The following is a 16,305-nucleotide window of genomic DNA, read 5'->3' as shown; positions in this document are numbered from 1 at the left end:
ATCTATTTAAAACTTTGCATTTCTCATTTTGTTTTCATCATATAATATTACTTTTTAAATGTTAATATTTTTTTATTAGATATAGTTTTTAGTCTTTCAATTATAACAAAAAAAATTATAATTATTCTTGAAACTTTAATTATATTTGATACTCTTATTTTTAAAAGTAATGAATTTAGTCTTTCATTTTCATGGATATTAAATTTTATCTTACCTAACAAACGACCTTTCGCATACGCTTCACAACGTCTGTCACATAAATGTTATTTTTTTATTGATATTTTTTTTGGTAATGAAAACGAAATGTTTCAATGAAATGGAAGAAGCAGAAAATTGTTACTTTAATTATTTATAGAACCTTTGAAGGCTAAAAACAATAGTTCATTTTCAGGGTCATCACGTGGCCGTTGATTCCTAATTTATTTGCGATATTTGCCAATAGAAAACTTTCAGTGACGTATATTATGTATAGATCAATTTATAATTATCAATTTTTACATATACTTTTTATCTTTATCATTAATTAAATAAATTATTTTTTAATATATTTTGAATAAATATTTCATGAGATTCAACTGGACCAAACTTAAAAAGAGAATAAAGATATAGAAAAATAAATTTAAATTGTGAATACTTGAAAACATAATAAATATAGTTAAAAAATAAAAAGGCTAAAATCATGAATAAAAAAATCAAGAAAAATAACTTTTTCCTCAACTTAACATTTTATACGACAAAGAAAGAAAAAAAAAGAAAGTTTCCTTTTATACGCTGAAAAATAACTTTTAACATTTAAAGACATCTTTTTCCTCAACTTTTAACATCTTTGGTGGAAAGAATGGGTAACTTTGGCATGAAATAAGGAGTAATTGTACCCAACCCAATGTTTATAATGATGACTGCTTTTTGTGGGGGGAATGGATGATGGCTTATGCAAAAAAGTTGTGGAAGAAATGAGAAATGAGAAGATGGAGCCTGATGTTATTACTTATAATATTATTATTGGTTGGTTTTTTATAAAGATATTATATATTTTCTGTTTTTAATTATATTGATAGACATATTATATATTTGATTTTCTATTATTATTATTATTATTATTATTATTATCAATTGTGTTTTATTAGATTTTACTTCTTTCTCTATATGATGAGACATTATACTATATTGAATAAGTTTGTAACAAATCAGAAGATAAGCTCTCTTTGACATTGTACCCATTTTTGTATGCATGTTTCCTTCTCTCATGGCTTGTATATACTAACATGATATCAAATTTAAATCGTCTTTTCGCATTTTTTCCTTTCTTGTTGATTTCCTATCTTGGCAAATCCCATGTTATCCTTTGGTTCTCCTACAAATTCCGTGAACCCTAACCCATGTTCTGATAATCTCACAAACCCCACACATCCCCTATTTCTTAACCCCGGTGAGAATTTGCTCTTGTCTTAGTGTCTCCTTTTCTTTCTGATAACAACTATCCGCAATGGCGACATGACATGCTCGTTGCATTGGAAACCAAACACAAGGATTGTTTTGTTATCGGCACCCTTCCATGTCCACCTTCTAATGATGCTTTGAATGAAGCTTGCAAAAGTTGTAACAAGATGTGATTTTGTGGCTCACTCGCTTAATGACGCCTGACATTAAATAATTTGTTATGTGGAAGGAGTTTGCGTTTGATATATAGACCGATCTTCTTCAACGATTCTCTCATAGGGATAAGTTTCGCATTGCCGATTTATAGGACGAAATTCAGAGTTTTCGACAAGGTGATTCCACCATTTCTCAATATTACACACGACTTAGATCCTCTAGAAAGAACTCCTTTTATATCGCACGATTCTTGTATGTATTTGTGCTTCTCCTTGCACACGTGGCTTGATTTCCAAGATCCAAAAAGAGCGTGATAATGATTGTGTCATCAAATTTTTTCGTAGCTTGAATGATGAATTCTCTCAGGTTCGGTCCCAAATCATGCTTATGGAGCCTATGCCTACTCTGGTGAAAACTTTCTCTTTGATTTTTCAACAAGAATGTGAATTTAAGGCTACTTTTCATTCTAATTCTCAAGATTCTATTGCCAATCTTACATTTCACGAGGGACATGGTAAAAATTTTCGCGGTGATTTCTTTGGCACTTGTGGACGGGCACGCTTTCCTCGGTCTGGTGGCCGCAATCCCAAATATTGTAACTATTGTCACAACTGTTGTTCATCAATGTACTACCAAACACATAAGTTTTGTTTTTCCTTTTCTTTTTGGATTATAGATACTGGTGCTACTGACCATATTTGTCATTTTAAATCTTTATTTCAAAATTTCAAACCTATTTCTCTTATTTCTATACAATTACACAACCAAAACTCTGTCATTGCTAAATTCTCGGGTACCATTGTCATGGAAAATATTATCCTTCATAACATCCTTTTTGTTCTTCAATTTTCTGTTCAACTCATTTGTATTCCTAAATTGCTTAATTCTACTAATTGTTTTATGGTTTTCTCCCAAAATACTTGTTTTACTGTGCAGACAAATACCTTCCAGCCGATTGGAGCAACTAGGAAACGTTAAGGTCTGTTTTATCTCTTAGATAGTTCTCAAGACAAACGTAACTTGAGTATATTTGACACAAATATTTCCTTACCACATTCTACTCTCATTAATAATGTTAGTCCTTTTAACTTGTGGCATATGAAACTTGGTCATTCATCTAATAAAATTTTACAACTTCTTGTTTATGATCATTCTGATATTTTTTCTCCTTCTATTATTGCTTGTGATGCTTGTGCTTTTGCCAAACAAAAACATCTGAAATATTCTTCCAACACTAGTAAGTCTCTTTAATTTTTTTAACTTATTCATGTTGATATTTGAGGCTCGATTTTAGTCTCTCCCATTGATGGATACAAGTTTTTTTTTTTAAACTATAGTTTATGACTATAGCAGATTTACTTGGATTCTTTTTCTAAAATATAAAACCGAAGTAAGACATCTTCTTTAAGACTTTATTAATTTGACAAAAAAAACCAGGTTTCTTGCAAGCTTAAGGAAATATGTTCCGATAATGGTAAAAAGTTTCTTCTTAATAATTTTTATAATAACAAGGGTATTTTTCATGAAACTTCATATGTTGCAACTCCTCAACAAAACGGGATTGTTGAGAGGAAGCATCAACATCTTCTTAATGTGTGTGTGCTCTTCTTTTCCAGTAAAAATACTAAACATTTTCTGGTCCTATTCGCTTAAATTGGTTGTTTATCTCATTAATAGGTTACCTATTCCTTTTCTCAGTAATCAATCTCTTTATGAATTGGTCTATTCTACTAAACCCAAATTTTCTAATCTAATTTTTTTTGCGGTCTGGCTTACACCAGTTCTGCCACTACTGGAAGAACTAAATTAGATTTCCGAAGTTTAAAATGTGTTTTCCTTGGTTATAAATATGGAACAAAAGGGTATGTTTTGTATGATCTTTACTTCAAGTTTATTTTTGTGACTATGGATGTTATCTTTTTTGAAAATATTTTTCCTTACTCATCCTCTTTGCCATTTGATAACTCTATTGCTTTAATTGATGATTCTCATTACTGTGATATTAGCATGTATGATTTTTCAACTTTACCTATTTCACATGCCATTGACTTTACTATGGACCCTGCTACTAGTCTTGTGTTTGATAATGCTAAAGTTATTGATCCTGATCTTAAAACTTCTCATAGAGTGAAAAACAGGCCTCGATACTTATATCAATATTATTGTGGTGTTGCTTCCATTGCATGCTCTACTTTTTCCACACCTTATCCAATGCATTTATTTGTTTCTTATGATAATTGTTCTTCTAACCATACTGCTTTTTGTCATAATATTTCTGCCCAAGATGAACCTTTCTCATTCAAAAAAGCTGCTCAACATGACTGCTGGAAACAAGCTATGGATGTTAAGTTACATGATCTTGACAAAAACCAGACTTGGACTTTAGTTCCTCCTCCTTCTAGCATCAAGCCAATTGGTTGTCATTGGGTTTACAAACTCAAACATAAACCAGATGGCACAATTGATAGGTTTAAAACATGGTTGGTGGCTAGGGGTTTTACTCAAACCAAGGGGCTTGATTATTTCGAAACCTTCTCTCTTGTTGTCAAACTTACTACTGTTCGCATCCTTTTAGCCTTGGTCACTACTAGTGACTGGTTTATTCACCAGTTGGATGTTGACAATGTTTTCCTCCATGGAGACTTACATGAAGAGATCTATATGAAGCCTCCACCTGGTCTTTCTCTTCCCCAGCCAAATCTTTTTTGTAAGCTTAACAAGTCTTTATATGGTTTAAAACAAGCTAGTCATAATTGGAATAAAAAATTAACTTCAGAGCTACTTCTTATTGGTTACACACAAAGCTCTGTTGACCACTCTCTCTTTGTTATTACTGTTTTATAGGTTTATGTTGATGATGTGGTTCTCACTGATAATAACATTGTTCAAATTAATGTTGTGAAATGCTATCTTCATTCTAGATTTTATATTAAGGATCTTGGCCCTATCAAATGTTACTTGTTCTCTTGATGGATTAGTTTTGAATCAAAGGAAATATGGTTTGGACCTCGTGCATGGATGCTTTGATGTAAACCTGCACCAACGCCATTTGATCCTTCTATCAAACTTCATGTTGACCAGGGAACTCTTCTACCAGATCCTTCTTCCTTTCAGCGTCTGATTGGATGATTACTTCACTTGACTATCACCAGGCCTGATATTAGTTTTGTTGTCCAACAACTTAGCCAATTTGTTTCTTCTCCACGTGAACCACATATGCAGTAGGCTTTATAGATCATTCGGTACTTAAAACATGTTCCTAGATATGGCCTTTTGTATAAATCCAACACCTCTCTTAAAATCAGCCATTTTTTGATTCTGATTGGGCAACAAGTGCCACTTACTCGATGCTCTGTTTCTGGATATTGTGTTTTCTTAGGCACCTCTTTGGTTGCTTGAAAGTATAAGAAACAAACCATTGTTTCATGGTCTTCTTTTGAGGCTGAGTATCGTGCCTTGACATCCCTAACATGTGAACTACAATTTCGCTATTCACATTACCAAGAATCTAACTTTTCATGAGAGCACTAGGCATATAGAACTTGATTGTCACATTATTCGACAAAAGCTTGTTGATAGCGTTATCCACCTTCTCCATGTTCCTTCTACAAGTCAACTTGCTGGTATGTTTACTAAGTCATTGCATCCCTCTACTTTCCAGGTTGTTATTTCCAAGTTCGGACTTTACAATCTTCATGTCCACTTTGAGAAGAGGTAATAAAGATATAATATATCTTTTGCTTTTAATTATATTGATAGAGATATCAAATATTCTATTTTATTAGGTTTTACTTTTCCCCTTATATGATGAGACACTCTATATATTGAACAAGTTTCTAATAAATCATAAGGCAAACTCTCTTTGAGTTATTTACCAAATATTTCTTGTGTGTATTTGTACGCATTTTTGTAAGCATGTTTCCTTCTCCCATGGCTTGTACATACTAACAAGATTGGAGATGTTATTAGCGTTTAAGAGTTTTTCATGGAATGACATTGGCAAGTGTTGAGGCCACTGGTTCAACTTGTGAAGAGATATTTCAGTGTTGGGATGTTGATTCAATTGTTCTAGTTTTTGTAAGTCTAGGAGGGATTTAAGGCCTGATGCTTCAACCCTTGAGATGATGGTTAGGTTGCTTTGTGAGCAGGGTAGGCTTCAGGAAACTCTTGAGTTTGTGAGGTGCACAGTTAATAAATTTGATTTAATTCCAAGGGAAAAGAGTTATGACGAAGAAGGAGTAACGCTGACAGCTCCAGGTGGCGCGGACAAGAGCTCTAATCGGCTGGAGGCACGCAACGACGCGAATTGGGTGCCCTTCTTGGAGCTTTGTGTGATGAAGATGGAGAAACCGTTGGGGGTTTTCTATTTGAAGAAGAGACCAGGAATGACAATTTGTGTGTTTGGATTACCCCATTTGAAGGTCCAAATCATGTTTGTTACTTTTCCGGTGGATGAAGATTTATTTTAATTCAACTAAATTTATCTTTTTCAACGGTAATCCACACACACCTTCCATTTCATTGAGACATTTGATTTTCATTAAAAAAATCAATAAAAAATAAAATTTGCGTGGCAGAAATGTGTCAATATACATGTGATGTTTTGATGGAATGTCATTTGCCATTTGCGATAAAATTTAATGTCATTGGGAAGGATAACTAAATTCAATGTTTTTGAAAGTAAGAGAATTAAATAGAATCAAAAGGGACAAATTTTTATTATAATTGAAAGATAAAAATATATTTAATCCTTTTTCTTTATTTATATATGTGAGTTAGTTGAAGATATCTACGCTTATTTATCCTAAACTCTAAGCATGTTTGGGTTGAGTTAAATAAAATTTGAGTAAATTTATTGTCTAACTTAAAAAAATCATGTTGGGTTAAGTTTTTACATTTTCTATGTAAAGTTTAGTTCAACTTAATTTACTATTAAGTAGGTTAGATTGGGTTTGGTCTATTGGATCAATATTTTGAAATTTTTTTCTTTAAAGTTGTAGCCAAAATCAAAGGAAATAATTTTAAGATAAAGTTGAGCTTATTGCACAAACTTGCTTAAACTTTTCTTTTTCATCGGATCTAAAAGGAAGTTTATAAATCATTATCATTCTAGTAAATGTAAAAAAGAGTTTTCTATTGGTTGTAATCAACAAGTTTCAAATTCATGATATTGTGGTCATTGTCACATACTTTTCCAATACCTATTGCCCTTTGTTTCTTATTAACATCCTTATTAAGCTTCCTATTAATACAACTTGTCTAATGAATCTAAAACTTTGAAGGAGTCGTTTGGAGGCTTTATCGAGTCATTGGCATGGTTTGGATGACTTTGTGATAGAGGTACTCAGAATCAGGTTTAAACTTTTCAAATATTACACCAGTAAGATTGAGAGATTCACAGAACTAGACTGTACATGAAACAAAGACAACAATCATGAGAAACAATTTATGTTCTTCCCAAGCAGAGCTATAAAATAATTGCTAGGTCGTAAAATAGCGCCAAATCACGGCCTTTAAATAGGAGGGAAACAATTATCACTCTACAAATTCTTCAGGTAGAAAAAGAATTACATCGTTTTCTGTATGGCATAAACTTTATTGAGGACAAAAATTTGCTATTTCCCAGTTGATGGGAGCAAAACAATGATGGGAAAATTTGTCAGAAAAGAATATACGAGGCTGATTTCATTTTGGAAATCTCAATCTAAAGCATCTATGACTGCATCCACAACCTCTTGGGTGGTGCTTGAGCCTCCAAGATCCTTTGTTCGGTATTTTCCCTCCAGAATGACACGTGCCACTGCAGTCTCCAAACGGTCAGCAAAGGCAGGAAATTGAAGATGCCTAAGCATCATAGCTGACGAGAGAAGAAGTGCCACTGGATTCGCAATCTTTTGCTCTAATACTTTTTCACTACCAACATTTCCTGCTGAAGCACCTTGCTCAAACACAGCGTGCTCCGCTCCAACATTACCTGCAAAAAACACATCCATGGTTTGCTGTGTGATTGCCAAGCAAAAGTCATATTTGAGGACAGGAGAATGATTTTTCCCAGTAACTATTTACTCACTACAAAACTCAAAAGTGCAATCATCTCGACCTTACCTACCATCACACACACTAAATTCACCATTACCAAGTGTGTCTACCAAAGCTGTCATCTCTAATATTATTCCTTAAAAATCTACTTCCACATTGACACAAGTCCTATATGATCAAAGAATCTAATGCTTTAAGATGCACATTTATTTGCAAAGTTTTACAATGAGTAAAATCGCCCCCCAGATGCAGAATAATGATCTTGACACACACATATACACAAATAGACTCGGCCTAGTCTTTTCAAGTTCTAAGCATTATTCGAACAATTGATAATAACAGGTAGCAACAACAAGCAGGAGGAGGTATTTTAAAAGGAGAAAATCAGGCGAGAGCACTGAAGCTAAATGCAGTAGTAACTAACAACCGTACCTCCTGGCATAACTCCAGTACCTCCAGCAATGCCTGCTGCAGTATTTGCAATTAGATTTCCATAAAGATTTGGGGTCACCTATCAAGGAAATAGAACAAGAGAACTTCAGAAACACTTCTATTAAATATCAGAAACAAATTAAGATCAGTGTTCTGTAAGACAGAACCATCAAAACCTGAGGTTATTGAGCAACCGTTTGCAATTGTTCATTCTCACTTACACTAACACATCTACCCAGATATATGTTTGGATGGAGGTGTTTGGGAGAATGGGATTGGAGGATGGACACTTACACCCCTCATTTTCCTTAAAATTGTTACTATATATGTTTAACTTTTATTTTTCACACCAAAACTTATATATTGACTCCACTGTCAAGTTATATATTAATATAAAAAGTGTATAAATCTATATACTATATGATAATAATATTTATTATGTATTATTTTTTAAACTGTCCTGCCCCCTTTCCTGCAAAACTCATCATCTATCACATCACAGATTGTGAAACCATTTCTTATCCCCAATCCTTGCTTTTATGATGGCTAGTTTATCATACTAATCTTCTGACATAAACATGTTACCAAAGATGCTGTCTATATTTCCAAGATAATGTGGTGAGCAATAATGTTTCTCTCTTTTTTAACACTGCTAGCAATCTTGAAAGAAAACAACAGTACAATTTGGAAACGTCACAATCCTTGTTTTATTCCTTAATTGTTTATCCTTAAAATATTATTTTACTTGACCAACACCGAGAAGCCTGTAGCAAAAATGAAACATGATTTGTCTTCAACTATACTTTTGTTACAAAATTTCACCCTCTTTTGTGCAAATACTCATTTCTCAGCTAATTTCTCTTGTGCATTTAATTTATGCACACATAAACAAGGAAAACCCAACCAAATTACTAAAGAATATCTAAAGAGCCCAATGAGCTCAAAAACAAATAATTGGTTTTTCACCAATAATGTGATGACAGTAAAGTTTCAACAAACTTGCAAAACAAAACTGTACATATCTGCTTTCACTCCACAAATACATTAGACAAAAATTACAGAAGGGCATAATTAGCTGCAAAGCAGGATTTATTATAAATAGACATACCATGACATCAAACTGTTCAGGCTTTGAAACAAGCTGCATGCAGCAGTTATCCACAATAATTTCGTTATACTTGATTCCAGGGTAATTTGTGGCAACCTCTCGACAAGATTCCAAAAATAAACCATCTGCAAGCTTCATAATATTTGCTTTGTGTACAGCAGTCACCGTCTTTCTGTTGTTCAGATAAGCATACTCGAATGCATACTTAGCAATACGCTCTGAACAGAACTTCGTAATTACCTAGCAAAATATTAGGATTGGGTGAACCACAAACAAACCCACCATGCATCACAGGTCATAAGTTCAGAATTTGGTAAACTAATTCCAGAAAACAATATATATTTTTCTTTCTTTCCAAAGTTCACTAAATAAAAGTGATTATTGGTCTAAAACAAACAAACTGATTCATACGCACTAACTTTTATAGAATAATAGTTTCACATTAAAATAATATCTCAATAAACGGTATTAATAACAACTATTTCTCAAAAACAATAACAATCGTCCTAAAGCTAATCACTTAAATTTATCAATGACCTTTCCCTCAAAAGAAGTTAAAAGAAAATAATTTCCACATGATAAACACCTACTTAACTAATCATATCACAAGATATAATCCAGTACAGAGAATATGTCTCAGCTTAGATAGAAAAAAGGGGACAAAATTCTACCACAGAAAATTCTCTATATTTTTAGAAGAGCAATTCTCAAAAGCACTTCTAGCTTGTACCCCAATAGATTCTTAGTACTGCTTGAAAAAGTTTCTGCAAAAATTCTTATAGAAGACATGTCAAAAAATATATATTTTAGTTTATGTGTCAAATCTCTCCCGGCCTCCTCATTTTTTACTCTTGAGCAACAAACATCCAATTTTTCTTTAAAAAATATTACACCCATCTCTGTTTAAAAGACATTATAAAGAGTTCTCTATACAATAAAAAAACAGGATTGTCATGTCGTGTCGTGTAATTCATCCCAAAGAAATTACTGGATAACCCATGCAAAAGTGAGATGAGGCGAACCTTTAGGCTTTCGACGACGCCGGGAATGACCTCGTGTTCGAGGCCGGAGTACTCGCCTTCGGTGTTCTCCCTGATGACGACGATGTCGACGTTATTGTGGCGCATGGTCAAGCCTGGGAGGTTGAAGCAGTTGACGAGGGAGGCGTAGAGATCGAGCTCCTTCCTGAGCTGCACGTTGAGGGAACTGACGCCGCCACCCATGGGGGTGATCAGGCCTCCCTTGAGACACACCTGGTTCTTCCGAATCGACTCCAGCACCTCCTGCGGCACCGCCTTCATGTTCCCGTGGACCTCGAACTTCTCAAAGTAAACCGGCGCGTGCATCGCCTCCATCACCTGCTCCACCGCGCCCGTCACCATGGGCCCAATTCCGTCGCCCGGAATGAGCGTCACCGGCCTCGGCGTCCCGTCGCCCGGGCGGTGCATGTAGGTGACGGATCGGGTGGTGATCCGGCTGGGCGAGGAGCGCGAGAGGAGGTCCTTGAGAAACGGCAGTGATCTTCTGGCCATTGCGTTGCGTTTTGAAAAGAAAAAAATAAAATGGATTCTGTGTGGAAGGAACGTAAATGGAGAGAATATGAAATCTTGGTTTTCGAAGAATGACGAAAAGTCGAGTCGGAACAGAACACGGGATGATGGGAAGGACCGAAATTGTAGTGGCTGCCTACTGAGAATTTGACTTTACTTTTTCTTCATTTTCTTGTATTCCTTTTTTTCTAAATCTCCTACCAATAGTTAATAAATAAATGGAACTATATTTCACCTTGCCTTCTTTATTTCTCACCAATCTAATTAAATTGAAACACACTTTTATTTCATTTTAAAAACTAATTTAATTTAATTTAATCTTAATAGTTTATGTATACATATGAACTATTTATTGACAACTCTTATATATTTGTTAAATCAATTTAATAATCCTTATCCTATTAAATATTCACAAAAAATTATAATTAATAAGTCACCATCTTAATAATATTGTTTTGTTGCCCTAGAAACAACAATATTCATTGTTTTTGTACCTACAGTAATCATTTGTGATTCAGCAACTGTATGCTGTTTAGATTGATGTGTGCAGTCATGTGTCAAGTCAGCTTTCTAAATAGATTGCAACCTTTTGGTGTTGGGCCATCGAATTTGGTTGGTTTTAAAAAATAAATAGAAAACAAAGTAAAGTAGATACTTTTATAATTCAAGTTATATTAATTAAATAATATTAATTTTAGTATATTACTTTAGTCTGCTTTAAAAATATAAAAATAAATTATATATATAAAATTTAAGTCATATTAATCAAAGTAATATTAATTTAGATTAATAAATTGGTATATAAATTATAATAATATTTTAAAAATAACTTATTTTTAAAATATAAGTAATAGTTAATTAAATATTTTAATTGAATTTAAGTTTATTTAAGTTAAGTGGAGTAAAATATATGTAGTTGAATTAAAGTTATAAATTTTCTAATCTCACTTCACATGGATTAGGATTAGATGAGAGTAAAAGAAACGCAATGGTCGAATCTATTCGGAAAAAAAAAAATAAAAATTAAGATAGCATGGGCCATATGGTGATTATATAGAAGTCTAACTTAATCCTAAGTATGCTTTCAACATATTATAAAGTTCTAGAAACAATGAATCTTTTAATGAGATGGAGAACGATATCGGGGTGGAACAGTGATAATTGGGCCAAAATGATTGCTTGAAGTGGTTTTGGATACCAACTACTTTCATGACGTCAAAACAATATCATTTTTCCGAATTCTTCTACCTCGTAACTGTTTTTGGTTTCGTCTAAGTGTTATTTGTTTTTTTTTTCTCGAGTGAGTATAATTGTGGGAGATATTGAAAGAGGTAAAACCCATTTGGAAGGAGGGGTGAGTTGAAGAATGATTTTCTTTTTACCCATGGTTTATGCAGCATTGGAGCTTTAATTGAGAGATTGTGGAGATAATGGAAGGTACATTTTCAAAGTAGCATTTAAGACCCATGACAACCATGATGACACTCATATCATTTTCATGGTAAAGTGTTTCCTGTACCTTCCAAGTAATCATAGACCAACATTTCATGTCATTCCTCTCCACTCATTTGTAATTGTACTCTTCAATAATATACATCAAAACCATTAATTTTTGTTTTTGTTAAGTAAACCGTGTTTCTTTCTTCTTCTTTTTCATGGAGTCATAGAGTATAAGAAAACTAAAATTCAAATCTTGAAATTCAATTCATAATTATTTAAATCTATATATGGTCGGAGATGAATCCAATAGATTATACTTGAATTTAATATAAAGGGAATAATTTTTTAATTAAGAGAATTGAAAATCAAGTGAGATTAGCTCACTTAAAATTATACAAAGTTTGGTTGGAGTAGGTGCAAGAAAGGTAAAACCATAGTAGGTTCGACTTATTGAGCCAAAGTTAACTCATGCAATGTTGAGTTATACCAGGTCCAAAACAAATTTTAAGAATACAGCCTTTGAATTATACTATCCATCTAGAATTTTACTGAAGAGAACAACAATAATAGAATAATGTATATGTTAGTATATGTTAGAAAGTACATATTATGTGAATTGTGATTGGTATAACAATTATATTAAACAATTTTAGATTAATATAAAGTTTTACATACATGGTCTATCTAAATCAAATAAACGTTTGTTTTAGTAGTGAATTTTTAAAACAAACATTCCAATCGAAATGACTGATGTAATATTTAATAAAAAAGTTATATTTTTGTTTTTTAGCTGTTTTGTTCGTTGGTTGTTGGGGGTGACGTGTGACTATTCTCTATGGTAGCATTTTGGTTCTGTAGGAAATTTATGTCTCTGCACATATCATCACTCTGAAGGGACAAAGAAACAAAACAGCCACCTCGGAATGTAGAAGAGGCAGCGAAGCATCCAATGAAACAAGACTTGAAGATTAATTGTGGAAGACAAGTGTACATTATTCACTTCTTCTTTTCTTTACTGATTATTTGTTCGTTAAGTAATTGTTGAGTATGAAATTATAATGATTAGTTAATATGTTTTTAAATTCTTCTTTGAATTTAACTTATTTTGTATTGCCTAAACAACAAACATAAGGGTAAGATGCATAAACACACCAGACCCTCTTAAATATCTAAAGCAAAAAAATAAATATTGAAGCTAAAGGTGTCAATTTGAGTATTAATTTATGCATAAAGACTAAATTATTATTATATCCTATGTGATTGTACACAGTTGAGAATTTGTTTCTGACAGCAAACACAACTCCACTATTCTGCAGCTATAATAATAACGGCTGCATAGATAGCACACTTAGTAGCCACCTAAGAACACACCACTTTCCTTTTTCTCTTATCTCATTTTCTCTCAATAACTATGGCTCATCTGAGCCACAAGACCTTGAATTATCTTCCTGAAACTCTGTCTGAACATGAAGCTGAGGAAGGCCAACCTACCAGTGTTGGTTCCTTTTCGTTTTGGCCTCCTCATCTGGAGAAAGTTTTCCCCGTTTATGCCATGGGAATTCCCAACCCTGTCATGGATTCTTCACTTCAAAATTCAGATTGTTTTGATCCTATCTGGGATGATGTCAGAAGAGAAGCACAGTTAGAGGTACAAATCATTTTTTCCTTCTTTTTTTATCCATTATGTTCCCTCACCTTCTTTGGTTGCTGTTGTTGTTTGCATCTTGGTTGCTGAGCTGAGCATTGGTGTGGATACTTTAGAAGTTCATGGATTGTTTGTTCTGTTTTTTCCCACTAATCATAAAATGTGTTTAATTGTATGATGAAATATGAACCTAGATGCTTCATTTTCAATATTTGACGAGTGTTGGAGAACATTTACATGTTTGATAGCTTCATGATATACATTTATTTGGGTGCAGGCAGAAAGAGAACCTATTTTAAGTAGCTTCTTCTATGCCACTATTCTGTCTCATGATTGCTTGGAGCAAGCATTAGCTTTTGCTTTGGCCAACCGACTCCAAAAGCCTACTCTTTTGGCTACTCAGCTGATGGATATATTTTCTACTGTGATAAAGCATGATAAAGGTATCCAGCATTCGATTCGCTTGGATATTCAGGTAACTAATACTCTTTATGTGTAGGAGTAGTACATGAACTTCACTTTGTATAACTTTGGAATTTGCATTTTACTTTATTCATTTCGTAACTTTTTCTGATAGGCATTTAAAGATCGTGATCCTGCTTGTTTGTCATATTGCTCAGCGCTTTTATATATGAAGGTAAACCATTTAGTTTCCCACCAGAAAGATACATCAACTTGATTCACATCTCAATCATGTATTGATACTAACTTGTTCATTATGCATCTCAATCATGCTATTGGTTAATGTTTCTGAATCATGTATTGATACTAACATGTTCATTATGCTGAAGAATTTGATTGAATAATATGGTGCTTTTGTGTAACATACAGAGCTTTTTCTTCTATATTTTGTGCCCTTCCTCCAACATTTTTCCCTTTAGTTCATAGGATTTATTCTCTGACAGGGTTATCAGTCTTTGCAAGTACATCGAGTAGCTCATGCTTTGTGGGGCCAGGGTCGCAAAGTTTTAGCCTTAGCTTTGCAAAGTCGAGTTAGTGAGGTAGTGTCTGCACTTGGTAAAAAGAAAATGGAGAAAACTTCATAAGGGTGTTTCATATTCCTGTTGCTGATGATCCTATTTTCTTCACTGCAGGTTTTTGGAGTTGATATACATCCAGGTATGTTAGGTTGATGTTTGCATGCAAATGAGGAATACTTTACTATAGTAAGAATGATGTGAATAACGAATTTCCTTAATAGAATAACCAGATTCATCTTTATATTTTCCATCTGTTATATTCATTGTTCAAGTGGTTACTTCCAACTGTTTCATTTATAGCTGCGACAATTGGGAATGGAATTTTAGTAGATCATGGAACAGGTGTTGTCATTGGTGAAACTGCTATAATTGGAAACAGAGTTTCACTGATGCAAGTGAGTGATGGTTCACAAATCATGTCTTCTATGATATTTTTGGCTAATTATTTTCTCAAATTGAATTGAATTACAAATTCAGTTTTTGGCAGGGTGTAACTTTGGGTGGCACAGGAAAGGACACAGGTGATCGCCATCCCAAAGTTGCAGACGGAGTGCTAATTGGAGCTCATGCAACTATACTTGGGAATTTACAAGTTGGTGAGTGTGTTATGATAGCTGCAGGTTCCCTTGTGTTACAAGATGTTCCTCCTCACAGGTAAAGTTTAGATGAACTTTTGACAATGTTTTGCACTTGCAATTTCCACCAAGTTATGTTATGTAATAAAGGGAATGTTTCTTCTGTTGAAGCATTGTGGCTGGTGTACCAGCAAAGGTTATTGGAAAGTTTATAGTTCACTGAAAATTTCAAGCTTCAACAAGTGCTTGGTACATTTATAGTTTTGGAGAAGAACTCAGTCATGGGAAGTGTTATTTTTAGCGTTGGAGTCTCTGAGAAAGTAATTGTCTTTCAACCTCTGCGTTCTTGAAGGATACATCACCCTCTTAATAAATTTCAAGGAAGAAAAAAGTATATGAAGTTTGAACTCTCAAACTCACCAATAAGTAGGCTTACTTAAGCTCAAAACCAGAGAATAATTGATAGAATAATCGAATGATTTGTTTCATCAGTTGTAAACTAATATCTCACAAGTAAAAATGCCACCGGCACCATTGTTAAATGCACCGATTCATGCCATATCATAGCCTAATTCTTCCCATTTTAATTTTTTTAAATGCTTTTTTTTTTTCACTATAACAGTTCATTTTACGAAATATTTCAATTACCTTCAATAATAAAAAAATTATTAAACATTAATGATTCTTTTAGTTGATGAATGTTATTTTTTTATCAAAATTTATATAAAAAAAATCTATTACTATTAACAGTTTTTTTTTTTCCAATTGGTATTGTGCGACATTATTTTCTATTAATGGTGACTACAATTATTTAAACTAACATTATTTTAGGTTATTTTTACAATATTTTTTTATTGAAGTTTTCTTTTTACCAACTTTTCTATTTGTGTGACTTATTACCTACCGTTGTGCGGGAACAATAAGTCATTACATAAAGGAA

General features: G+C 33.3%; 2 protein-coding genes across 3 annotated transcripts; one reads left to right on the top strand and one right to left on the bottom strand.

Moving 5' to 3' along the window:
• Positions 1-7,146: 7,146 nt before the first annotated feature.
• Positions 7,147-10,920, bottom strand: LOC114176236 (isocitrate dehydrogenase [NAD] regulatory subunit 1, mitochondrial-like). Of its 2 annotated transcripts, none has more exons than XM_028061201.1 (4): positions 10,198-10,920; positions 9,176-9,403; positions 8,068-8,146; positions 7,147-7,570 (listed from the first exon to the last, which is right to left on the bottom strand). In XM_028061201.1, exons 1-4 carry the CDS (start codon positions 10,705-10,707, stop codon positions 7,296-7,298), a joined length of 1,092 nt encoding a protein of 363 aa, XP_027917002.1. In that variant the 5' UTR covers positions 10,708-10,920; the 3' UTR covers positions 7,147-7,295. The 2 variants fall into 2 exon arrangements, with proteins under 2 accessions (XP_027917002.1, XP_027917001.1); XM_028061200.1 differs by having other exon boundaries at positions 9,176-9,415; positions 10,198-10,917.
• A 2,609-nt stretch (positions 10,921-13,529) lies between these two features.
• LOC114175767 (serine acetyltransferase 4-like) lies at positions 13,530-15,907 on the top strand. The gene is made up of 8 exons (XM_028060560.1): positions 13,530-13,813; positions 14,088-14,285; positions 14,388-14,447; positions 14,716-14,811; positions 14,905-14,929; positions 15,091-15,185; positions 15,278-15,444; positions 15,537-15,907. Exons 1-8 carry the CDS (start codon positions 13,577-13,579, stop codon positions 15,586-15,588), a joined length of 930 nt encoding a protein of 309 aa, XP_027916361.1. The 5' UTR covers positions 13,530-13,576; the 3' UTR covers positions 15,589-15,907.
• The last annotated feature ends 398 nt before the right edge of the window (positions 15,908-16,305 follow it).

The sequence above is a fragment of the Vigna unguiculata genome, chromosome 3 (genome assembly GCF_004118075.2).
Source record: "Vigna unguiculata cultivar IT97K-499-35 chromosome 3, ASM411807v1, whole genome shotgun sequence".
Taxonomy (NCBI): Eukaryota; Viridiplantae; Streptophyta; class Magnoliopsida; order Fabales; family Fabaceae; genus Vigna; species Vigna unguiculata.
Note: the sequence above shows the minus strand (reverse complement) of the source record. Positions and strands in the feature narration are given on the sequence as shown.

Coding starts and splice junctions, on each gene's coding strand:
- LOC114176236 (XM_028061200.1), bottom strand. CDS start 10,707: ATGGCCAGAAGATCACTGCCGTTTCTCAAGGACCTCCTCTCGCGCTCC. Junction 9,416..10,197: donor GCGTCGTCGAAAGCCTAAAG/GTTCGCCTCATC, acceptor ATATTTTGCTAG/GTAATTACGAAGTTCTGTTC. Junction 7,571..8,067: donor TACTGGAGTTATGCCAGGAG/GTACGGTTGTTA, acceptor TGTTTTTTGCAG/GTAATGTTGGAGCGGAGCAC.
- LOC114175767 (XM_028060560.1), top strand. CDS start 13,577: ATGGCTCATCTGAGCCACAAGACCTTGAATTATCTTCCTGAAACTCTG. Junction 13,814..14,087: donor GAAGAGAAGCACAGTTAGAG/GTACAAATCATT, acceptor ATTTGGGTGCAG/GCAGAAAGAGAACCTATTTT. Junction 14,448..14,715: donor CAGCGCTTTTATATATGAAG/GTAAACCATTTA, acceptor ATTCTCTGACAG/GGTTATCAGTCTTTGCAAGT.